This window comes from Podarcis erhardii (assembly GCF_964252035.2).
Source record: "Podarcis erhardii genome assembly, chromosome: 10".
Taxonomy (NCBI): Eukaryota; Metazoa; Chordata; class Lepidosauria; order Squamata; family Lacertidae; genus Podarcis; species Podarcis erhardii.
Window position 1 is genome coordinate 13,218,643 of NC_138500.1, and position 25,061 is coordinate 13,243,703.

The window sequence follows — 25,061 nt, forward strand, 5'->3', positions numbered from 1 at the left end:
CAGGGGTGGCTACAGCAGCTCCCTGGAGGACTCCCAAGGAGAGGAGGCTGGGGGAACACTCCACAAGGGAGGGTGTTTGAAAAAGGGTGAGGGGCTGCCAGCTTGGTAAGTGAGGGGTGGCATGCCTGGGTTCCTGAGCCCCACAGGGGTGTCGTAGAAAGGGTGTAGTTGGTCAAGGGAGCTGTGGACTCAAAAAGGTTGAAAATCTCTGCACTAACCCTATCTCCTTATCTCTCTACACCCCTTCCCTAATATCACCTAAAAAGGTAAAGGGACCCCTGACCATTATGTCCACTCGTGACCGACTCTGGGGTTGCTGCGCTCATCTCGCTTTATTGGCCGAGGGAGCCGGCGTACAGCTTCCGGGTCATGTGGCCAGCATGACTAAGCCGCTTCTGGCGAACCAGAGCAGCGCATGGAAACACTACTTTCCCGCCGGAGCGGTACCTATTTATCTAGTTGCACTTTGACATGCTTTCAAACTGCAAGGTTGGCAGGAGCAGGGACCGAGCAACGGGAGCTCACCCCGTCATGGGGATTCGAACCGCCGACCTTCTGATTGGCAACCCCCAGGCTCTGTGGTTTAACCCACAGCGCCACCTGTGTCCCTAATATCACCTAGCTGTGTAGTAATCTGAAAAATTTGAACACTGCAATAATCAGATCTCCAAACAGAATGTTTTGAAAGTTAACACACAGCTAAGTCAACATCAGATATCACAGGCATGCTGTCGCACATGATTTCCGGGGACGTGTGGCATTCCTTCAAATACGTATTGAGAAAATTCCGTATCTTGTTTGCAAATGTGTCTTCCGAGTGTGCGACTCGATTTACGATTATTACTTGTGCTGCAGCAAAATTGGTTGCATGGTTCCCCAGAAATGTTAAATAGTGTGAAGGGCCATTTATGTACATAATTCAAAAACAGAACAATAACAAATAAACAAGCGTGCGGGAAGGCAGAGAGATTTGTGGAAATAAAAGGATGGGTTTTAATCATATTCTTAGGCCTGGCAAGTTTCCTTATGAAGATGCTAGATCTCGCCTGCCATTCAGCTGCATCCAAGCGATGGCAGAAGGTGTCAGACTGACAGCTTGAGACACAGGGGAAGCCTAATCCCTCTCTTACTGTGGTTCGTACCAGTTTCAAATCTATTGGCCTGGATATGGCATCACAATACGTCGGGGGGAAACAGGCCAAGCTCCTAAAATTTAGCAACATGTAACACTGTGCTGCAGGAAAGAAGGGAGGAAGATACCCAGAGACGGGAAAGTCTACATAGCTATCTTCTTTGGCGATCACTCGTAGCCAAGTAAGATTGTCTTCCATAAACACGGTTTTAACAATGAGTCCGTAAGTGACTGTGGAGGCCAATTCTGGAACCACACGTCCTTCCACAGTGGGGACATAGGTTTCCCAGCGGGAGTTGATCACGGTGTGGATTTGCCAAGCGTGCCTTCCTCTTAGCATGTTTCTCCCTTGCGTCTTGAGTTTGAGTGTCTTCAAAGACCATGACATCTTTGGTAAAGGCTGTTCTCCAATTGGAGTGCTTGCAGGCCAGTGATAGCTATAAGCTTTCAGCCACAGCCCAGCAATATACTCTAAGACTAGGGCCACATACTCACATACTTTAACCCAGTTAAAGCACTCATATCTGAGCAGGCTGAAAGCAAAGAGTAAGGTTACCGTAACTTCTGTTATAGAGCTTCAGTATGCTGATGACAAACTAATATTAGTGTACTTGAAGAAGCAAAGATCACCAGTGTTGAAGCAATGATTCTTCAACATCATCTTCACTGGTCATGTTGTGCGGATGTCTGATGATCGTCTTCCAAAGCAACTACTCTATTCTGAACTTAAAAATGGAAAGCACAATGCTGGTGGTCAACAAAAGAGGTTTAAAGACTGCCTCAATCTAAAAAACTGTAGTATAAACACCAACAATTGGGAAACACTTGCCTGCGAGTGCTCCAGTTGGAGAACAGCCTTTACCAAAGGTGTCATGGGCTTTGAAGACACTCGAACTCAGGATGCAGGGGAGAAATGTCCTAAGAGGAAGGCACACTTGGCAAATCCACACCATGATCAACTCCCGCCCGGAAACCAATGTCCCCACTGTGGAAGGACATGTGCATCCAGAATTGGCCTCCACAGTCACTTACGGACTCACTGTTAAAACCATGTTTATGGAAGACAATCTTACTCAGCTACAAGTGATCGCAAATGAGGAAGAAGATATAGTTCTTTAATAGCAATTTCTTCCACTAAAGCAGAGGTTCTCAATCTTATTTGGCCTAATGCCCCCTTTTCAGAAAAACAACAACAATGACTCAGCACTCACTGTCTCTCAGCCTAACCTACCTCAGTAGGTTGTTCGGAGGATGGAATCAGGGGACAGGGAAATAGGTCTTGAGCTCCTTAGAGGGAAAGGTGATAAATAAAAGTGAGAAATAACATCAAAATAAAAATGGCTGGTAGGTACACAGGACAGAGCCTTCTCTGCTTTGGCACCCACACTATGGTATAAATTAGGAGTGGTGAACCTGCAGCCCTCCAGCTGTTGTTGGAATCCATTTCCCATCATTCCTGGCCATATGATAATGGATAGTGTGAGATTGAGTCCAGGCCCAGCAGTATCTGGAGGGCCTCAGTGCAAGAAGTTTTGCTTTATCTCTTGCATTTTGTGTATCATTTTGAATTATTTTTTTAAAAGATTTTGATTGTGTTCAATTATTGTTGGACATTTTGCTTTTAAGATTTCCTCTTCTTCTTTTAAGTTTCATTCATCTATCTATCTATCTATCTATCTATCTATCTATCTATCTATCTGCTGCCCTCCCCCCGTGTTTTATTCATTTGCATATTTTAATACCACTTTGTCACAGGGCCAAAGCAAAGCCTGTCTAAGCAGTCAACAAATGAAATCATCATTAAAACAGGTTAGAAGCCAAATGCAACGTTCGCACTAACATTTTTTTGCAGCAATGGTGAAAGACACAACCGAAAGGCATAAAACAGCAGCACCTTTCTCAGTTAAAAGTGGACGTATATAGCCAGGTCTTTAGAGAGCCTGCTTGAAACCAGTCAACGAGGGGAGCCAATAAACAAGAAGTGTGCATTATTGCTTTAAAATTGTGAGCCACCCTGAGTTTCTTGGTGATACGATGTTTTAAACAAGCAAGCAAACAAATAAATCCATGTGTTGGCAAAAGCCAATGGGGTAGAATACCCCCACTTTAATATTATTATTATTTTTTTAAAAAAATGCTTTATATATAAAGAATCGAAGCCATCTATGCAAAAACTGAGAGGAGAGGAAAGTACATATACCCAAATCCATCTGATAATCAATCTCTACCATGCGTGGGCACTCGCTAGCTGTGAGCAGTGGCAGTGTGACAAATATAGCAAAACCGAAAAATCAGGCTACAATAGAAGGGAGAGGGGAGGGGGGATCTTTCATTGACCATCTGTGAAAACAAGGCATGTGGCCATTATATGCAGAGGCCATAAATAAGCACAAATGCTAAGAACCAAATGGCAAAAAAGGGAGTGAGAGCTAAGCTCAAAACAAATCAAAATGTTTAAGGCTGAAGAAAAAACAAGTCCGATCTTGGTACTATATCAACTTGACATCTATTTTCATATTTCTCTCTCTCTTTATTTAAGGGAAGAAGCTACAATGCAATGATGGGAGGAGAAGAGCAAAATTCTTTCCATACAGTAGCACTTTGGATAAACTGCCCGTTTTGATGTGAACAATCCAGTGAAGGCTGTTGACGGAAGGTACAGGATAGGTTTGACATTCGGCGTGATGGATGGGCGATGACATAAGACCCACACGCCCCTGCTGACGCGTTGTTGCAAAGATGTCTGGTAAGTGTGGGCGGCATTAATGTAAAGCAGATTGCACACTTCACCACAGCCCCTCTACCCAGATACAAATCCCACTGTCTGTTCGGACATCAGTTGCAGAAGGCAAAACCTCTCACTGAATGTCACCAAACTTTGTCTGAAGTGGGTTGGTTGTTTTTTTTTTTTTTAAGGCAAACTTTGGTGCTCCCACTCAGGCACATCTGGAGATAATGGTTGGTATTCTTCTAATGTGTCCCAGCAGTTATTGTGCGATGGGAATTTCCCCTCTCTCATGTGCCTTCCCCAGATCTGCTCCAGAAGGTTGGTGGAACCCATAGAGCACATTCATGGAGGGGGAGAAGCAGAGGACTTCTTGTTGTGCCACAGAAATCTTTGCACTGCTGGAACATTTGCTCTAGCACTATGATGAATCCAACCCAATGGAATAGAACCTCATGCATGTAAAGGATGTGCTCTACAACTGAGTGACAGCCTGCCCCCAACATTTTTCAGTAGAGTTTCGCACACTCTTGGCTTTGGGCTCTTGCCCACTGTGGGAGAAAAAGCAATACCCAATGCATGTTGTACTATGGATATTTGGATAAGACTACCCCCGACGTGGGTGGCACTGTGGTCTAAACCACTGAGCCTAGGGCTTGCCAATCAGAAGGTCAGCAGTTCGAATCCCAGCGACGGGGTGAGCTCCCGTTGCTCAGTCCCAGCTCCTGCCAACCTAGCAGTTCGAAAGCACGTTAAAGTGCAAGTAGATAAATAGGTACCGCTCCGGAGGGAAGGTAAGCGGTGTTTCCATGCACTGCTCTGGTTTCACCAGAAGCAGCTTAGTCATGCTGGCCACATGACCTGGAAAAATTGTCTGCGGACAAACGCCGGCTCCCCTGGCCAGTAAAGCGAGATGAGCGCCGCAACCTCAGAGTCGTTCGCGACTGGACTTAACTGTCAGGGGTCCTTTACCTTTACAAAAAGCTCCGCACCAAAAATTAACCCCCAAACTGCATTACAGTGGAACCTCGAGTTACGTACCATCCTCCTTACAAACGCTTTGGGTAACGAGCTCTGCAAACCTGGGAGTAGATGGTCCAGGTTGCGAACTTTGCCCAGGGATGCGAGCGGAAGTTGCGTGCCAGTGGCGCAGCAGCAGCGTGAGGCCCCATTAGCGAAAACGCGCCTCATGTTAAGAATGGTTTCAGGTTAAAAACAGACCTCTGGGCTTCTTGCGAGAGAATATTATGAAAATGATATACAGGTGGTACATGACCCCAGTCAAGCTTGCAAAAATCTATCATTTGCCCGATAATAAATGCTGGAAATGTAAAGAGACTGAAGGTACATTTTTTCACCTTTGGTGGACGTGCCCAAGGATTAAGGCTTTCTGGGAGATGATATATAATGAAATGAAAAAGGTATTTAAATATACCTTCTCGAAGAAACCAGAGGCCTTTCTCCTGGGCATAGTCAGCCAATTGGTGCCAAAGAAGGATAGAACTTTCTTTATGTATGCTACAGCAGCAGCAAGAATACTCATCGCAAAGCATTGGAAGACACAAGACCTACCCACCTTGGAAGAATGGCAGATGCAAGTAATGGACTACATGGAATTGGCGGAAATGACCGGCAGAATCCGAGACCACGGAGAAGAGTCGGTGGAAGAAGATTGGAAGAAATTTAAAATCTATCTACAGAAATACTGTAAAATTATTGAATGCTAACGACGTTGGAATGAAATGAAGTGGTTCTTGCAATAAGGAAAAATAAGAATATGTATGAAGGGATCAATATAAGATGAAAATTTGAAATTAGAATATGTGAAGATAAATAATTAAGGTTAAATTAAGAGGGTATGAATTTGCTGAACAAATTTTTAAATGGAATACAAAAAAAGGGAGGTGTGAGGAAGTCAGGAAAATAAGTAAATGATTGGAAGATATCAGAAAGAGGGATTTTTATTTTTTTATTTTTTATTTTTATGTTAAATCTTGTTTTTTGTATTGTATCTGGATTTTCTGTATGTGATTTTTGTTAATTGTTTATTCTTTTTCTTCTTTTTGTTAAAAAACTTAATAAATATTATTTTAAAAAAAAACAAACAAAAAAAAACCCAGACCTCCGGAATGAATTAAGTTAATGACTGGAGGTACCACTGTGTTTTATTCTGCTTCTAGCAAGTCATGGGGAGGAACATGGCCTCACTCCAGAATATCCCATGAGAAAAGGCCTTGGGAAACGGGAGGCTTAATGCTCTTTTACTCCCTTCCCAAAGACTGAAGCACTTTTTCTGCTCAAGAAGACGCTGCCCCGGCGTTTACTCTGCTCATCCCCATCCATCAGGCAGCCGGAGAGGCATCAGGAGAGCATGATGGATGCAAAATTATCACAGGGCTGCCACTCGATACACTTCCTGCCATTTGTAACTAGCGTTGGAGCTGACATGCTTTTTTCCATTATTAAACATCCACATTAAGTCAACATTGGTCACTGTCATTTCAAGTCTGGTACACTGTTTAAGGGGAAAGCGGAAGATGATGGAGTCTGAGGAGGATGAAGTGAGGAGTGGGAATTGAGAGGAGGGTGGAGGGAGAGGGGGAAAAATAAGCAATCTGGACCCTGTTCTCTTTAAACTCGCAGAAATAAAACCTGCCTTTGCTGTCGCAAAGAGATCTTTTTATCGCAGCTCTCCAGCCAACAAGCATGGGCACAAGCCCTTTGAGAAAAGCAATGCTGCAAAGGGAACAGGAATAAAGGCCTGGGTTGAATAGTCAAGAAAATTATGAAATGTACATTTCTTGGGGGTGCATTCACTCCTGTGACTTCATTCTTTGAGGGGGGGGATTCCACTTACATGCTCCTGCTCCAAGCCCTCCCTCCAACAGCATCCCTTTGGTCAGCTCCCCCCCCCCCCCGTAACATTAAGGATAACTTGTTCTCTGGAATGTTGCCATCTCATGATGTTTACATGTTCTGTACCACTTCCTTGGATACTACGGGTGAATATTTAGACATATACAATGTGGTTACATTGCTACATGGTGCTAGTTGTACAACCAGGGGCAGCCTGTCCCGTTTCGCCGCCTGAGGCTCAGGACCAAAATACTTCCAAGGACTGCCTCTCTCCATACAAATCAACTCAAACCCTGCACTCAGCATCTGAGGCCCTTGTCTATGCCACACACACACACCCCGCAGAAGAAGTCCAGAGGGTGGCAACACAAGACAGGGCCTTTTCTGTGGTGGCTCCCCAACTGTGGAATGCTCTTCCCAAGGTGTCTCACCTGGCACCATCATTATATATCTTTAGGAGCCAGGCAAAAACTTTCCTCTATATATAAAACCAGGCCTTTAAGTATCTGTAGCCTTTTAGAAGTGGGCAGGGAGTTTTTAATGTATCTCTCCCCCACTTAGTTTTATTATATCTATGTGAGTTTTGTTTGTTTGTTTGTTTGTAAGTCATTTTGGGTTGCCCTGGGCAAGATAAAATGCCCCCAAAATGTAATAAATAATAATATTTTTTATTCATGTTTTCCTGTAAAATTTGCATTTGTGTACATCATTTTTGGTTGATGAACTATGGAACAGGATTCAAAGAAGTACAGATTTAAAAGCATAAGTTGTATTTTGGGATTTGGGCATCAGGTATGTACTGTACTGAGGTTCTGCCCCAGCTTTGGAATGCACAGTCTTGGCCATATATAGCCTATTTGAATTTCACTCTACTCCAGGCCACGTGGAGAAGCAGATAATTCTTAACTTTACAGAGGTCAAGGTGATATATTTTTAATGGCTCCTAAGCATCATTCTCTCTGGATGTTAAACTGCACTATTGGAACAAAGCTTTTTCAAAAAGTTATTTTTGTTTAGATACAGAAAGTATCAAGCTATAATTAACTGGAGGTGACAATTATAAATACAACTGTGTCCCCAGGTTTCCAAGAAACCAGAAAAATACACAAGCCGGGCACATGTTCATTCTCTCTCTCTCTCTCTCTCTCTCTCTCTCTCTCTGGTTGAAACTCTTCCAAGAAAAGTAAAGATATTTTAAAAATACACTTTATTGCCTTCTCAATTAAAATCTGAGCTGCATTCATTATATGCGTGCACATAAAATGAAATTTATTTTCTCCTACCCGGGTAGGACTACTGATCACGGGAAGACACATTAGTCAAGACTTATTTACAGATCTCTTCTGGGGGGGGGGATATATACATATTTCTAGGTTGTTCATTTATCGTGGGTGGCGTTCCAGAAACAATTGCCTGGTGGAATATCATGGCCACATGGCTTTTCTTGATAATGTGTTGACGATTGTGATGGTAGCATTTGCAGTGGTGATTCATACAGTGACATCAGCATAGCTGGATATTTTGTAGTTTCAGAAGCAAACATGTCCATGTTCCCTGCCCACATGGTGCTAATAACAACTATAATAGTAATAAGGCCCATAGTTGCTGGCCAAGTCAGGTGAAAAGGGGTCTATAGTTCATCTTCTTGTTAAAGAAGGACCGAACATTTTTTATGTATGCAACAACGGCAGCAAGGATACTCATCGCTAAGAACTGGAAAACTCAAGATCTACCCACACTGGAAGAGTGGCAGATGCAGCTGATGGACTATATGCAATTGGCCGAGATGACTGGCAGAATCCGAGACCTGGGAGAAGAGAGGGTTGAAGAAGACTGGAAGAAATTTAAGATTTATCTACAAAAATATTGTAATTTGGTTGAATGTTAAGAAGGATGCTAGATCATAAATAACTGTCCACCACTGAATTAGATTTGAATTTGACGATAAGTGAGATTAAGGAAAATATAAATTTTTTGGAGAACTGCTAGATTTTATTTAAGTGAGCGGATATAAGGTTCTAAACAAGATGATAATTTGCTTGAAAAAAAATTATAACGATGTAAGTGGGAGCGGGAGACGTGAGGGAGTCCAAAGAAGTGATGAAACTATGTTATGATATAAGTAATGTTGTTTATTATTTATGTATTGTATTTAAAAACTTTAATAAATATTTATAAAATATATATATATATATATAGTTCATCTTGTCCCTGCTACCGGCAATAATTTAGTTGAGGCTTGAACTGGTGGGACCATCTGCATGTGAACACTCCTCCATACACAGTTCCCCCTTTAGCCTCTGAAATTTCCCCTGCCCTGAAAGTTTGCCTCAAAATTCTCTCTGGAAAACTTTTGATCTGCCCTTACATCTCACCCCACAGCCTAAAAGATCACAGACTGAGTAAAGGCCACAAAGCTCAGCCCTACTCCCCTGAAGTAGAGGGCCTGCTGCCTGGCAGAAGTCACCAAGGGAAGACTTGCCTCCATCATGGACCAAAAAAGATTTCCAGTTACTTAGCCCTACCCTGCTTCCTTAAGAAGACGTAGGTGGAGACTCTGCCTAACATGATGCCTGGGAAGAGCAAGGATGAGGATAGGAAATACTGCCTGAATAATCCTGGTTCCAAATGGACACAGAATGGCCAGGTACCAGGCAAGATGGCAGGAACATTGGCACAGTGTGGGCACACCAGCAGAGTCAATCTGGCATTCCCGGTGGTGTATCCACACACAGACAATGCTCACGTTGCATTGCACCTCCCCATCTTGATAAGCGGCCATGACTCTGTTGCTGGGATGTCAGCATGTATGGCGCCTGTATGAATACCATGGAACTTTCGTTCCTCTACTAGATCTGAGTGTGATTTCATTTTGAGAATCTTCTCTGAGGTGCTCTGAGAGCCTCTTGGGGCTATGGCCACACTCACACTAAACATCAGAAGCACTATGATGCTACTTTAACATGCATGGATCAAGGGTCGAGAAACCAAGCCATATGAGGAACGGTTGAAGGAGCTGGGAATTTTACCCTGGAAAAGAGGAGGCTGAGAGGAGATATGATATCTAAAGGGCTGTCACATGGAAGAGGGGACATGCTTGCTTCCTCCTGCTCTGGAGGCTAGACTTGAACCAATGGCTTCAAGTTACAAGAAACGAGATTCCATCTAAACATCAGGAAGAACGTTCTGATGGTAAGAGCTGTTCAACAGTGGAAGAGACTCCTTGGCAGGTGGTGGACTCTCTTTCCTTTTTAAAGGTTTTTAAGCAGAGCTAAAACCTTGGATAGCTATCTCTCATGGATGCCTTAGATTCCCACATTGCAGGGGGTTGGACTAGATGACCCTCATGGCCCCTTCCAACTCTACAATTCTATGATTTCCCCAGAGAGTCTTGGGGACTGTAGATTGTCAAGAGTGCTGAGAGTTGTTAGGAGACCCCTATCCCCCTCGCCGAATTGCAATCCCCAGAGTTCCCTGGGAAAGGGGACTGACTGTTAAACCACTCTGCAATTTGAGGACCCTAACAACTCTCAACAAACTACAGTCCCCAGGATTCTTTGTGGTGTAAGCCATGGCTGTTAAAGCCAACATGACAGTTTTTAAAATGGATGGATATGGTCTTAACGAACAAGCAAGCAACAAGCTGGACTCATGTTTTTTGTGTGGGTTCCTTGGGAGTCCATGGAAACACCTCACCCATCCTTGCGAAGCTTTGCCGGTCTTACTGAAAGGCTGTTCGCTTCCCTCAGAATTCCTCAGATGTTCCTCAGAGCATTAGCCACCAAGTTTACCTCAGAGGTTTGCTGGGGTCGGGGATTTGGGGGGAGGGGAGGAATCTGGTGGCTGCTTGCCTCCTTTCAGCGCATAACACTGAAAGGGGATTGCTCTTCCCCACTCGGAGACGAAGGCATGCAAACGAGCAAAGGAGACGAGTTTGAGACGGAGCTTGACAACCGAAAAGTGGCAGACGAAAAGTGGACACAGATGAGGGCTGTAGCTCCTGTTACTTAATCAAAAAAGCTGAAGTGGAGTCACCAGGGCCGTCGCAAAGTCATGTGTTAGAACAACAGCTGATCTGTATTAAAGAAGATTAACTCACAGTGCCACGGCGGAGGGCCCTGGATTATTTTATGTACTTCCCTTGCCATACAAGCCGTCAGCACAATTACTGCCCTCCGAAGTGAATGACTGATCTGTAACCACAGCTAAACAGCAGGCTGCTTAGGGGCCTGGCCTGCTTCATGAAGATGGATTTCCATACCATCAAAGCGCTTTTAATGGGCTCCCTGATCCCGACCACAAGGCCCCGCTTTGCAAGTATATAGGAGTTGGGATGAAGGCTCCCTGTCCAAAAGGATTTGGTCGGTTGTCACTTGACAATTCCCAGCTAGCGCAAGGGAGGAGAGGGAGAGGGGGCCAGCGGAGGAGGAGGAGATAGGTAGACTTGTCTCTGCTTTGGAGGATTAAGAAGAAGAAGGAGAAGAGAGAGGGGAGTACAGATGCTTTCTAAATGCAACCAACTGCTGTATCCACAGCTGAATTCAATGTGCTTAACAAATAACGGCAATTTAGCTATGCTTGCGAGGAATAGCTTGAGTCACTTTGCATTAGCATCTGGCTGAGTGTTAAAGTCATTTCTACATGGGGAGCAGAGAAAAGGAATTTCTGCTCCGAGCATCCTTTCAAGAATGCTTAAATATTTGAATATAAATTCCTTTGTGCTTGCGATCACTTCGTCTTATATCTGACACTCCATTTTCTCCCCGCGCAACACCACTCTCCCCACCTCCCTTGCTGGGGCTCTTCTATCTGTAGCACCATCAACACTCACTCTTCATTTGCAGCCCCCCCCACCTCACACCGCCCATGCTCTTGCCTCCCCCCACAACCAAAGCTGCCCTTTATTCCTCTAAAGCAGATCTTAGGTGGTGAGAGACGCCTATTATGCCAAGCACTTTTTGTCCTCCAGAGTTCCTCTCTGGAAAATGCCCGAAATTGCAGCAATTTCCCCATATTTTACACTTGGGGGGGGGGCTTGCACACAGAGTACGTTCCACTTGTTGGGCTGCTGCACAGGGAGGTCATTGCTGAGCTCGCTGGGAGCATCAAAAAAGGGGAAGAGAGTTGGTTATTGGAGAATGAGGCACTTTCCCCTCTGAAATCAAGAGGGGATTCTTCTCTCTCACCCACCACAAAAAGTGGGCCACACTACATTCATTGCTCAAGTTGTGTAATAAGAGAGGCCAGGGAATTTGTCCTGAAGTTACCCTCACAATGTGGTTTCCCCTCTAATCCTGTAAGTGTCTGGGATGGCAGTTAAGTAGGTTAGGAAGTCAGGGTCAAAACTGAGATTGCGACAAATGCATGGCTTACACCAAACATGGCACCCACAGAGCCACTCCCACCCCTCCATTATATCTAGAAGAGCTTTTCAGTGTGTCGTGGCAACAGCACAACCTTCCATGACTCCCTGCTCACTGCCAGCCAATAACATGGAGCAGTGGCACACAAAATGCAGTGACAACACAGCCAGATGTTCTGCCAGATGTTGGGGAAAGCTTAAGTGCAATTTTCATCGTCAGCTGCTGCTGCATGCTCAGGATGGCATCTTGCTTAGTTCTTACTGGTAAGAGAAGGCACTCTTTACATGCTTAGGGGTACCCTTTTTATTACCACTTCACCTCCACAGGGATGAGTCCTCATGCTCAGAACAACTTCTGGGGCCAAGTCCAAGTCATTTTTAACTAACCTTGCTGCACACTCTTACCGAGCCAGGAAAAGTACAAAAAGCTCAGTCGGTTAGAGCATGGTGCTGATAATGTCAATGTTGCATGTTCAATCTCCGTAAGGATGCATATTCCTGCATTGCTGGGGGTTGGATTAAACTGTAAGCCTGACTGTCTTATTGATTGTTATAAACCTCTCTGGGAGCCTTTTCAGTGGGTAAAAATGCTCTAAATAAATAAAGCCAAGGGCCAAAAATGAGCTGCAGGGTACTGTAGTTATAATGACCAGGAGGCTCATATGGACTTTTCATGGGGATATATTTCCAGGACCACAATAGAGGAGCAACAGGTTAAGTCACATGCTATGGTCTCAATCAAGACCAGTGATAGTTATTTAATGTCCAAGAATCAGGTTATTTCAATAAGTTGCTCTAAGGAGGCATAGGCAGGGCTGGGTTTTGATGTGAACTTTCAGAATCACACAGGATCTGACATGCTGAGAAGGATCAGCTTCTGTTAAAAACAAACAGCTTCTTCCCTGTGATTGTTTAGAATGGATCAAATAAAACTCAAAAAGAGTGTGCTGAAGACCTGTGGTGCATTTTGTTTTACTGGATGTTACTGGGTGAGAGAGGAATGGGAGGTCTGCTGTTTTCAGAAGAAGTGGCTTAATGCTCCAGTAATATTTAATTCTGGTCTTAAGCTACCAGTTTCACAATGCTGTGCTGTGAATATAACTCTGTGCACTGATAACTGGAGAACAGTGATCACAATAAAGCCTCTGCAATCTAAATAGCTAAGGTTTGGGTAAACATCAACATCAACAACAACAGTTTTATATCAGCCTTCCTCCGAGGATCACAGGGCAGTTTATAATAAAAATAATCTCCCACAAAGCTACCATTGATCAGGGATCTTTGCTTTCCAAAGCTTATCACAATCTACCAAGAGGTGTAGAACAACTATGCATGGTGTAGAGAAAGCAGACAGAACAGTTTTTCTCCTTCTTTCATAATACTACAACTTGGGAACTTCCAAGAAAGCAGAAATGTTGAGAGATTCAGGAAAGACAAAATGAAACACTTCTTCACACAGTGCATAGTTTTAACTATGGAAGTAGCTCCCAGAAGAGGAACTGAAGGCTACTACACATTATGGCTTTATGGTCTTCCTCCACGGTCAAAGGTGTTGCGCCTCTGAAGACCAGTTGATGGGAATCACAAATGGGGAGAAAACGCTGTTGTGATTAGGTCCCTCTCATTAGGTGTCTAATGCTGGACTAGATGGACCATTGACCTGAGCAAGCAGCACTCTTCTTCTATCCCCAAGCTAATACTTTCGGTCATCTTGAACTCTCCTGGCCTTCCAAGTCAAACCTGTTTCCTCCATCTTCCCCTTCTTTGCCCTCCCTGTTCATGAGACAAAACAGTATGTTGTGAGAGGGCCCTGGACTTCAGTAAGCTTGATAGTTTATGCACGGAACAGATGACGGAATGAAGAACTCTTCCCCAACTGGGGGCCCTCCAGATGTGTTGGGCCGCAACTCGCGTCAGATCCAGACCACACGGGAAATGGTCAGGTGTGATGGGAACTGGAGAGCACCCTGTTGAAGAAGTCTGTCATGGAGGCTGAGGCCTGCTGCCATCATCTTCCTCCCTCTTTCCTTCTATATATTCTGTATCCTGTCTGGCTGCATCAACAGGGCTTTTGATATGCAAATCTGGAAGAGTGAAGCCGAACCAACAATGCATGTCCAAACCCCAAGTTCTATGTTTTCCTCAGCTGCAAATAAAGGAGACTTTAACACAGCTGCACTTCTTTCCCCTTACAGATGTGACATTTTCTTGAAAGAGTGTTTTCAGGGTTTTCGCTCTGCGCCCCCCCCACGCCCCTTGTCCTGGCCAACAGCTCTCAATTTCCAGTGTTGTGAAAGTGGCAGGGAAAGGCAGCAGCGAGTCCATTCACACACTCAGCAAGGGGCAGAAAAAAAGCCTGCACTGTGAAAATTCACAGGGGAGCAGGGGGCGAGGATGAAATACAAGGAAACCAAGGAATGAGAAAGGCAGTAGAAGTATGGCTATTTTTTAAAAGGTGTGTGTGTGTGTTTCCTATTGCTCTAGCCCAGGGTTCAAATCCTTTCTCAACTAGGAGATTCGCAAGATGAACAATTTCCTACCCAACCTCCAATGCGGTGATACCCTGTTTTCCATAGCTGTCAACATTCCCTTTTTTTTGCAGGAAATTCGCTTATTCCAGCACCGTTTCCCACTGCTATCCCAGATTGTTAGATATCCCGTAGACTGTCCCCGGGACTGGTGAGGCTGCTGATCCCTTATTTTCAAATCTGAAAGTTGACAGCTATGGTGTTTTCTCTAAATGAGGACTATATTAAGTCATAGCTGCATAATCTCCATTTTTGTTTATGGCAGGGCTGGGGAACCTCCAGGTGCTGTTAGGCCTATTGGACTCCCATCATCCCTGACTGTGGACCATGCTGGCTGGGGCCACATCTAGGTTCCACAAAAGATCCATGTCAACTTCTACATGAACCAGTAAAGATAAGCAGCCAGCTATAGTAGCAGACACTAAGTTTTACTACAGTTATTACGCCTTTCCTCCAAGGACCTCATTGTCATCTCGCTCTCTCCTCTCCATCACAACAACTCTTTGTGGTAGGCTGGGCTGAGTGGAATTGGCTGGACAGAAGCTTCATGGCTGGCTGGAGATATGGTCTTAGGCACCTCGTTCCTAGCCAGAAACTCTAGCCACTACACCAGTCAAGAGCCCCAGTTGAAGAGTACAGGAGCTTGGCATTTCTGGGGTTGTGTTTGGCTTTTTTTGCTGTGTCATCTAACATGACTCATAAGAAAAACTCACAAAACATGCATGACAGCCTGACGTCACCAGCAGCTTAGCCTCCGTGTCAGCAAAAACTTTTGCTCCCAGAAAAGCTTGAATAACATTATTTTCAAATCCAGCTCATCTCCCAAACACATGTATTTCCAAAAAAAAAAAGCATGTCCCCCCCGCCACTTGGACCAAATGGATCACCCAGGCATAATACGTTTTGACAGTATGGAATAGTGCTTTTTAAAAAAAATCCACACCAAAACACTCATCTTGTTACATTCAAACACATACACCCTTGCAAAAGGGCTTATTAGAGCTTTCTTCTTTCCCTTCTTTGAGTCAGTGTGTGGATTACATAAATAAAGAAACTGGCAGAGTCTGAACATTGCAGAAGAAAGATAAATTGGAGAAGCCCAAATATAATTTCTTAAGCCCCATATCATACCATATCGCGGGTGGCGCTGTGGTCTAAACCACTGAGCCTCTTGGGCTTGCTGATCGGAAGGTCGGTGGTTTGAATCCCAGCAACGGGGTGAACTCCCGTTGCTCAGTCCCAGCTTCTGCCAGCCTAGCAGTTCGAAAGCATGTCAAAGTGCAAGTAGATAAATAGGTACCACTCTGGCAGGAAGGTAAACGGCATTTCTATGCGCTGCTGTGGTTCGCCAGAAGCGGCTTAGTCATGCTGGCTGCATGACCCAGAAGCTGTCTGCGGACAAACGCCGGCTCCCTTGGCCTATAGAGTGAGATGAGCGCCGCGACTGGGCCTAACGGTCCGGGGTACCTTTCCCTTACCTTTAAGCCCCTATCAGTGGCTCAAGATGCCCCTCCTATTATTTATTATGCCATCCTCACCCCAGTCTTCCTCCCAATCTCATCTCAAGGTACTCAGGGCGGTCTGAATGGTTGCCTCAAAACAACCCTGTGAGGTAGACGATGGTGAGAGGCAGTGACTGGAGCAAGGCCCTCCTCAGAACGAGAGGTGGAGAGGTACCCCTACAGTCACTAAAGCTCAGTTCAAAACATATCCAAGCATAGAACTAGAGGGGATGTTAATTACATGATCTTTGATAATGCTTTCTGCTCTCTTGGGTAGAGGATACAGCTTGGTGTGTGTGTGTGGAAAGGTTGTGTGGCAGAGGTAGAATTTAAATTCATTGCCCTATCCATTTTTATTTTTTTTGCCTCTAGCATGTGGCCCCCAAAAGAGAATGCAGCCCTCCAAGCAGAAAAGCCCCACCGAACCCCTGTTCCAAACAGAAAGGCTGGTACAGAGAGCAGTCAGGCGCAACACTTGGGAGCTGAACTGCCAAGAGGATTCTTGGGAGACTGACCTTGTCTGTCCTGCAGTTATTCAGACCCAAGTTGTTTGTCACAGCAACCTTCCCGTCGAGCACCTGTTGCTCCCGCCGTAGCTGCTCCTTCATCTGCCGAGCCTCCTGGATCGCCTTGGTAACAGCATCGTGGTCATTTAAGTACCCTGACGATGTGATAGAGGAAAGGATATCTAGGCACGGGGTGGAGGGGAGAGAAGGGACACAAACAGAAGCAAGGTTACCAGGAAACATTGCGAGCGATTATCTTCAAAACACTCAGGTGGCCTTTTTTTAATGGACGCTGGGCAATGAGCAAACTCATCAGTTGCTAGTGCCTCGAATTAGGGATGGAAACACCCTGTGGTATAAATGGATGTGTATTTGATTCATTCTTCAGTCAATATATGGAAATAAAAGATCATCAGTGGTATCAGGAGGCTTTAAAAACAAGTTTTGAGGATGCTAAATATCTACTTTTCCTCGCTTGGCCAGATAGCATAAGGAAATTGTTTATTGTGTACAAGATCAATCAATCAATCAATCAGTCAGTCAATCAATCAAACAAACAAAATGAATTTTACTCCCCTTTGGCAGCATGCCACTATTATTCCTGTTTTATAGACAAGCTAGGAAAGAGACCTCCAAGAACACCTTAAGACTACAGAGCCATAACAAAAGCCCTGGAGATAAAGATTATGGGTCGGTCCAATGCTTGCCATACTCCGAGTAGGCCCATTGAAATTAACTGGCATGGGCATACTCCAAGAAAACCTGAGGATTGCATTCCTAGAGAGTAATCTGTTGTGGGCTGTTGCGATGGGTTGGGGGGAAAAGAAGAAGAAGAAGAAGAAGAAGAAGAAGAAGAAGAAGAAGAAGAAGAAGAAGAAGAAGAAGAAGAAAAGAAAAGAAAAGAAAAGATGGACCAGCCACTTTTCTCTCCCATTGACATCCCCTTCCCCTCTATCTCCCTTTTTTGTGGAATGCTCTCCCTAGAGAAGCTCGCCTGGTGCCTTCATTACATAACTTTAGGCACTAGTTGAAAATGTTTTTCTATGACCAGGCCTTTCCTTTGGCTGATTAACATTCTATGGACTTTTACTTTATTTATAACTTTCATTTTACAACAAACAAAAAGCAAAAAACAAACAAACTTAAAAATCAAGTTATTACATATATCACATTTCGACTCCCCTCTCCCTTTTTCTGCAGCTCCTTATACTTATAATATTTTTACTGCATTTCCAAATTAAAACTAGTCATTATTTATCACATATAATCCATAATTGTTTAATATCACTGCAGGCCTTTACCTTAATCCTGCTAATGTCTTAATCTGTTTGCAAACCATTCTACGGCCTTCTAAATTTGTTTGTGGGGTGTGTTACTGGTTTGTTTCTATTTTTGTTTTGTTAGGTGTTTTGAGTTCAAATTCTGTATTTTTATATCGTGAACAAACAACAACTCCACCCCACTCCAGTCACCTCTTTTCTCTCCATCTCTCGCTCTGCCCTCCAGGAAGCCCCCAAGAACAGATTTTGGGGGCACACAGGGTGAAGGAGAGGAAGTTCCATTCCACAAGTGGAACTCTGTCCTGGGCACAACCCTTAGTTCTGAGCCAAACACTGGGCACCAAGCGAGCAGTCTAAGGGAGCCCATTCCAGTCTTTGGGTAGCACTCCCCCAAAGGCCTTTTCCTAACCTCTGACCACGGGCAGCAGCCCTTTGCAGACTGCTCACCTTGCCTTGCCAATGCTACTTATAATCTAAGTCCGCTGGGATAGGAACTAGGTCAAGTTCTGTACAGCGCCTAGCACGCCTCATTGCTGCAGCAAACAAAATCCCATGCAGCAAAAAAACTGGAGCTATTATTGCCTTCCTCTGAGCCGAGCTTATTTAATTGCAGCCTGTGTGGCAGGAAGAGAAAATCAAAATATCTTACACCCGTTTCCTTAAACTCGCAAATCCCTTAATAAACCACAGGTGATGATGCTTTTGCTGTAAGATACGGCGGCTGAGCGGATAAATCTCAGCTACGGAACATCACTCGCAGCTACACAAACGCACACACACACCTCCCTACGCCACCTGTCACTGAGAAACACATAAGGCACCATAGTGCCATGGACTTTAGATTCCCGCTCTGCTAATTCTGGGTCAGATGTTTATTCCTTGGCTGCAGTTCACACACACACACACACACACACACACACACACACACACACACTGTTGGGGGATAAAGACCTCCAGACCCCAATCTATTCAAACAGATGGGGAGGGGGAACCAATCCTAATATCAGCCATTTCTCTACCTGTCTCTCCGTTCCTCTTAACCTGGTCACTTTCTCTATATCTTTTAAAGCTAGGGCATCAAAGTTGCATATTTATTTATTTATTTATTTATTTATTTATTTATTTATTTATTTATTGCATTTTATATTTTTTCTCCCCCTTCCGAGAGCAGCCTTGAAAACTGCAATATGAAATTGCCCGGAAAGGGGCTTCTGTTTGTGACATGAGGCTAAATCTAACCAGATCCATTGGTGAATTGTAACAGATGGAGGGGCTGTTAGACAGAAGGCTGGCACTAATCACACGCAAAATGACCGGCTTGCCTCAACATGTTCCATGGATTCCAGCAAACTTTACACCCTAATCCATTTTTAGAACAAAAAACATCTGGGCCATAAATCCTCTAATCTGCCAAAACACGCTATTAAATCCCATGATTTGTTGAAAAACACTAAGATTAAAGAAAGGAAATATAAAATGGCTAACTGCCGCGTTAGGAAAGTGTTATTAATACTCTTTTCTTTTGTCTCAATTATGAATGTTCTGTTCCTAAAGAGCCTTGTCTAATCATGTCACATTACACATCCTTGCCGTATTGCTTGCGCCTTCTATCTGATCTGCCGATTGCCAAAGAATGTACAACATTGTCTCCTCCGCGCTCCGCTTTGAAATGTTACGGGGAGAGAAGCTGGTGTCAGGTTCGTCTGTGGCGGCACTGCTGAGAGGTTGTTGGGTTGTTGCTGGTGTGTGTGTGTGTGTGTGTGTGTGTGTGCTTTTAAACGCTTTGGAAAAAAATAAAATTGTTTTGAAAGCAACGGAGTTTGGCAATTCCCGCTTCCTTGGGAAATCAAAACCTAGGTGCTTGGGAAGCCTCCCAGTTTGAGTGGGCAGGGGAAGCCTTGGTTAGCGTTGATCTCGGCATTGAAGGTAGTGAGGGGGTAGCAAAATTACAGCAATATTAGGTGGCACAATGTGCTGTATCAGATGGAGCAGGCATTCCTTGAATGCTTTAGGTTTGCTTAAAAAAACAAAACACCTAACCGCAAGTACAGTAGAAGGCTAAGATATCGCAGAAGCCTGTTCCTTTGTGAGCTAGCTTTCTACAAGCACTTGCATTCGCTCTTCACATATGAAAAGAAGACCCCACGCTTCCCCCGGCACTTTAAAGTGATGTTGTCCTTTCTATTGCATGTGTAGAACAGGCCCAAGCTATTTATTTTTGGGACTTTCTCAGCCCAAGACTGAAGGTGGGTCGATTAATTTTAAATTCTCTCCAACATGAAAAAACAAAACAAACCCCCAACTGCTTGCATGTAATAAACTAGCACATCAGGGAGAGGCTGAACAAAACCCTAAAACTAAATCTGAGCCCAGGACAAATTAAAAAGGGACACCTTTTTGAGTTTGTGAAAGATTGTTATATTGTTGTTAGAGTATGATGTTTAGAATTATTATTATAATTTTGTTATTAGCTTTGGTGAAATATGCTAGTAACTGGAACGCCTGAGTTTCTTCCTTTTCTTGATTCTTAATGAATTTCCCCCTAAGTAAATTTAAAAACTGGGGTAGGAATCCACCTTTAGTAGTCAACAGAATGTACTATCCTAAAAAATCTCCATGTTTGCCTCCTTATTTATTTTTCTTAAGAATGAATATCGATAGATTTATGGGAAAGTAGATATCTATAATATGCTGGGATGCAAATGTTAAGAAAATATCATTTCCCCCCTCTCTTCTCTTCCTTCTGTTATAACTTTTTTTTTGTTCTTTAATAAAAACAAATTACAAAACAAACAAAAACCTACTTTTCTATTTCATTATTTTCTTTAAATGTGGGACAATATTCATTCCCCACACTCCTTAATTCCAAAGCAGCATTTGCCTAAAACCTCTAGATATTTTGCTGGCTGGAATTAATGTAAGTTGTCGCCCAAGACATCTCAAGGATACCAGGTTGGCAAAAGGTGGTCTAAAGTCCAGGTGTTGAGTCTCTCGGTCCACTTTGCCATGTTATGCTTGCGAGGTGGAAGTCTCTACAGTGTGCTACTTTCACACACTGTGCATGGAATGTCGGAGTGCGGCTGCTCGCTGCTGCAGCATTGCATCTGGTGGAAAGTGGGACAATGCTGACCTAAGAAGGCACACACTTTCCCCACATGGCCTGGGGCTTCTGAGCAGGGCTGAGGGAAAGGTAACCTACCCAAGGGGGCCCTCAATCCACCATCACAATCTGCATAATGCACAGAACAACTCTTAAAAGCTGTCAACGGAAGAGACAGGTTGCAGGGAATTAACTGGATCGCGGAACTCGTATTTCAGGAAGGCTGCGGCTCCAGTCAACATTTCGGAAATCATGTCCTCCCCCCAGAGAGCACACGTTGCGGTGAGATCATCAATGGGCAATGGGATAGTTTCATGCACTAACCGAGGGACCCATATATACCGCTGCACATTGCATTGAGCTTCCTCTTTTTTGCCTTCTGCACCGGATCACCTGCCCACCTTATATTTAGGGTTCATTACGTTGGTGGCGCTGTGGGTTAAACCACAGAGCCTAGGGCTTGCCGATCAGAAGGTCGCCGGTTCGAATCCCTGCAACGGGGTGAGGTCCCGTTGCTCAGTCCCTGCTCCTGCCAACCTAGCAGTTCAAAAGCACATCAAAGTGCAAGTAGCTAAATAGGTACCGCTCCGGCGGGAAGGTAAATGGCGTTTCCATGCGCTGCTCTGGTTTCGCCAGAAGCAGCTTAGTCATGCTGGCCACATGACCCGGAAGCTGTATGCCAGCTCCCTCGGCTGATAAATCGAGATGTGCGCCGCAACCCCATACCTTTACCTTTATGACCTTGCTATGCCGTTGTGGGTCGTCTGCTTTTGGGACAGGGGCCCAGTAGGAATTTTCCCATTTGGCTGATTGGCTGGTGCCACTTGGGTTTCACCTGCCACGTAGCAAATCATCACAACTTTGTAAGGTCTGGTGGTTAGGCATTGGTTCAAGGTGGAGTGAAGGGGAGGTTGTCACACCTGCCCCTCCCATGTGCAAATGGTATTCTGTTAAAGGAATCCAGGGGCTCGCCTTGCTTTTGTCTGATCCCATTCCAGGAGTTAGGGCCACGCCAGAACCCCTGGGAGCATTTGGGGTGAGTGTGAGTCTGACCCTGGTCCAATGCTCCCCCAGGATGTTTTCCCTTACTGACATCTGGCAGAGTCCAGGCATCAGTGCTGCCCTGCTGAGGTCAGGTGCAGCTAGTCGGGAATCAATGCCTAAGCAAACCATTCACGATCTGTAATCAATAAAGTTTGGCCAAAATTATGCCAATAACCTTAAACTAAATTCTGTGTCAATTGTGTCTTGATTTATTGGGGAGGTCTTGGGGTCTGAACACGCAGCACCTCAAAATCCCCTCAGGATGTGCAGAGAAGGAGTTCTGCTTTACAGAACAATCACAAATTGATCTTTAAGACCATCATAGGATACTTCAGGAGGAGCAAGAGGAGCCATTTAAAGCTATTAGTTGTACCAAATACAGCGTCTTGATAGGAATGCTTTAAATTCCACCAAGATGGAGCTGCTGTTGGCAGGCGGTTCGCCAATTTTTGGAGACAGTGCTGCATCTATTTCTGATGGGGTTTCACTTCTGAAACTTTGCTTTAGGGTGCATGTGTAGGAAGCCCAAGCGGGCTACCAAAACATAACCTAAGGCTGGTGTGACAGATATGGCCTCGGATGGCCTGGCCAGTTTATGAATCACTATTTTGGCTATTTAGATCACGATGATGAATTGTATGTGAGGGTGCTGTTCACAAACTTCAGGTAAAACAAAATATGGCAGCTAAGTCACAAACTGAGCTTAGGCACATGCAGGAAATCGTGGCAATCTTAAAAATGCTACTAAGATGTTCCTCAAAGACTCTTCTCCAGATTCTGCGTTTGGAAGTGAAGCCAGTGATGATCAGTGGCAGGAATGTGCCGACTCTCAAATGCTGTACCTAGAGAGGCTCAAGTCTGATTATTTTTGGCACCAGGTGAGAAGATATTTCTCTTTGCCCAGGCATTTTTGTTTCTGAGCTTTGACAGATTTGACTTTAAAGGAGAACTGAATCAACTTTCTGCCTCATTCTGCTTCTAACCATCTCTTCCTGATTGTAACTCAAACAGCAACCTGGCAGCAGCCAGAGATTTCCCAGACTTAAAGGAAAGAAGAAGAAGAAGAAGAAGAAGAAGAAGAAGAGGAGGAGGAAGAAGAAGAAGAAGAAGAAGAAGAAGAAGAAGAAGAAGAAGAAGAAGAAGAAGAAGAAGAAGAAGAAGACGACGACGACCAGGCTCCATTATCCTAGCCGGCACGCACCACGATCCCCTTCAGTAACCTCAAAAAGTCCCTTTCTATATCTGTCTCACAAAGATATACGGTGGCGAAGCCCATGTCATTAACAATAACTTAAATATGTTATCTTTTGGTCCACAGTTCCCCATGGTTTATTAATGGTATAACACATTAATTCTCCTTACAAGAGTGACCTTTACAACTCCAGTCATCCTCACAGCTTTTATCCAATTACATTATCACTCATTACAGGTACAGCCTTTCAAAATCTACATTTCACTGAAAGGGAGGGAGGGAAATGGCAAGGATTCCAAATGCAGGGAAGAGACCAGAAAGTGGGAAGGAAAAGATTTTATCTGGAAAATTAAGAAGTGCGTGCAGCTACTCCGAGGCTTGTTGAACAAGCTTAAAAGTGCCTTTGAATGTTGGATGGAGGGGGGAGTATGTCTGGACTGCAGTTGTGTGTGGCATCCCAACAGCTCTCCTGGTACCCTCACCCAATGGCACCAGTGTGCACCCAGTGCCCCACCCCATGCACCCCATGTTCAAAACTGTTCTAGGCGCATTCTGCCACAGGGAATTTCATTAGCGTGAGCAGTTTCTGAGCTCTGGGCGCAGTACTGCGCCTAAGATTTCAGATTAAAACTGCAGACTAGAAGGAAAGGAGGACCATTTTCTGCCTCCCCACTTCCAGCTACTCTGTAAAGAGTGGAGAAGAATCCCTCTTAAGAATATTAGGGGGCTGGGGCAGGGGAAGGACTACTAGACCATGTGAAAAATGAACATAATATTTTAGCTGCAGTCCATTCATTTTCAGCTTTGTATTCTTGTTATATTAAAAAAGTGTGCCTTTACATTCCATGCTTGTCTTTGTCCATGGAGTTTTCTTGGCAGGGATACTGGAGTGGCTTGCCGGTTCCTGCTCCAGGTGGATCACGTTTGGTCAAAACTCTCCACTGTGACCTGTCCATCTTGGGTGGCCCTGCACAGCATAGCTCATAGCTTCTCTGAGTTATATAAGCCTCTTTGCCATGGCAAGGCAGTGATCCATGAAGGGCATCTTAAAAAGCAGAGACATCACCTTGTCAACAAAGGTCCGTATAGTAAAAGCTATGGTTTTCCCAGTAGTGATGTATGGAAGTGAGAGCTGGACCATAAAGAAGGCTGATCGCCGAAGAATTGATGCTTTTGAATTATGGTGCTGGAGGAGACTCTTGAGAGTCCCATGGACTGCAAGAAGATCAAACCGATCCATTCTGAAGGAAATCAGCCCTGAGTGCTCACAGGAAGGACAGATCCGGAGGCTGAGGCTCCAATACTTTGGCCACCTCATGAGAAGAGAAGACTCCCTGGAAAAGACCCTGATGTTGGGAAAGATGGAGGGCACAAGGAGAAGGGGACGACAGAGGACGAGATGGTTGGACAGTGTTCTCAAAGCTACCAGCATGAGTTTGACCAAACTGCGGGAGGCAGTGGAAGACAGGAGTGCCTGGCGTGCTCTGGTCCATGGGGTCACGAAGAGTCGGACACGACTAAACAATTAAACAACAACAACAAGAAGAACAGACATTCAATTGTTGCGCCTATATCCAAGGTTTAAGGTGCCAGCTCCTAGCTTTCATATCTCAGTTTCTAACACTGCGTGCACCAGAGTAAACATTTCCCTTGATGCACACGAGGGGGGAGATGTCGAGAGCTAGCATTATATCAAAACCAGGGACGCTTTTTTATTATTAGGGGAAATGTGCTGCGACTATGGTGGGATTGCCTTTGAAGACACTCAGAAGCTTCAACTGGTTCAAAATGTAGCAGCCAGACCTTTGTCCTGTGAGAGGTGTTCTATTACTCT

At 44.5% G+C, this 25,061-nt stretch overlaps 1 protein-coding gene and 1 long non-coding RNA gene across 13 annotated transcripts in view; one reads left to right on the forward strand and one right to left on the reverse strand.

The window, feature by feature from the left end:
• Positions 1 to 25,061, forward strand: part of LOC309352041 — an 802,957-nt gene that overhangs the window by 38,030 nt on the left and 739,866 nt on the right. The window contains exon 2 of the long non-coding RNA XR_014161052.1: positions 21,463 to 21,497. This is a non-coding gene — a long non-coding RNA (uncharacterized lncRNA). The remainder of the gene's footprint in view (positions 1 to 21,462; positions 21,498 to 25,061) is intronic.
• SOX5 (SRY-box transcription factor 5) overlaps positions 1 to 25,061 on the reverse strand; it is a 767,649-nt gene that overhangs the window by 28,639 nt on the left and 713,949 nt on the right. For all 12 annotated transcript variants that reach the window (XM_081879778.1, XM_081879776.1, XM_081879777.1 and 9 more), the window contains one exon: positions 16,621 to 16,793. In XM_081879778.1, the coding sequence (XP_081735904.1) occupies positions 16,621 to 16,793 (173 nt within the window). The remainder of the gene's footprint in view (positions 1 to 16,620; positions 16,794 to 25,061) is intronic.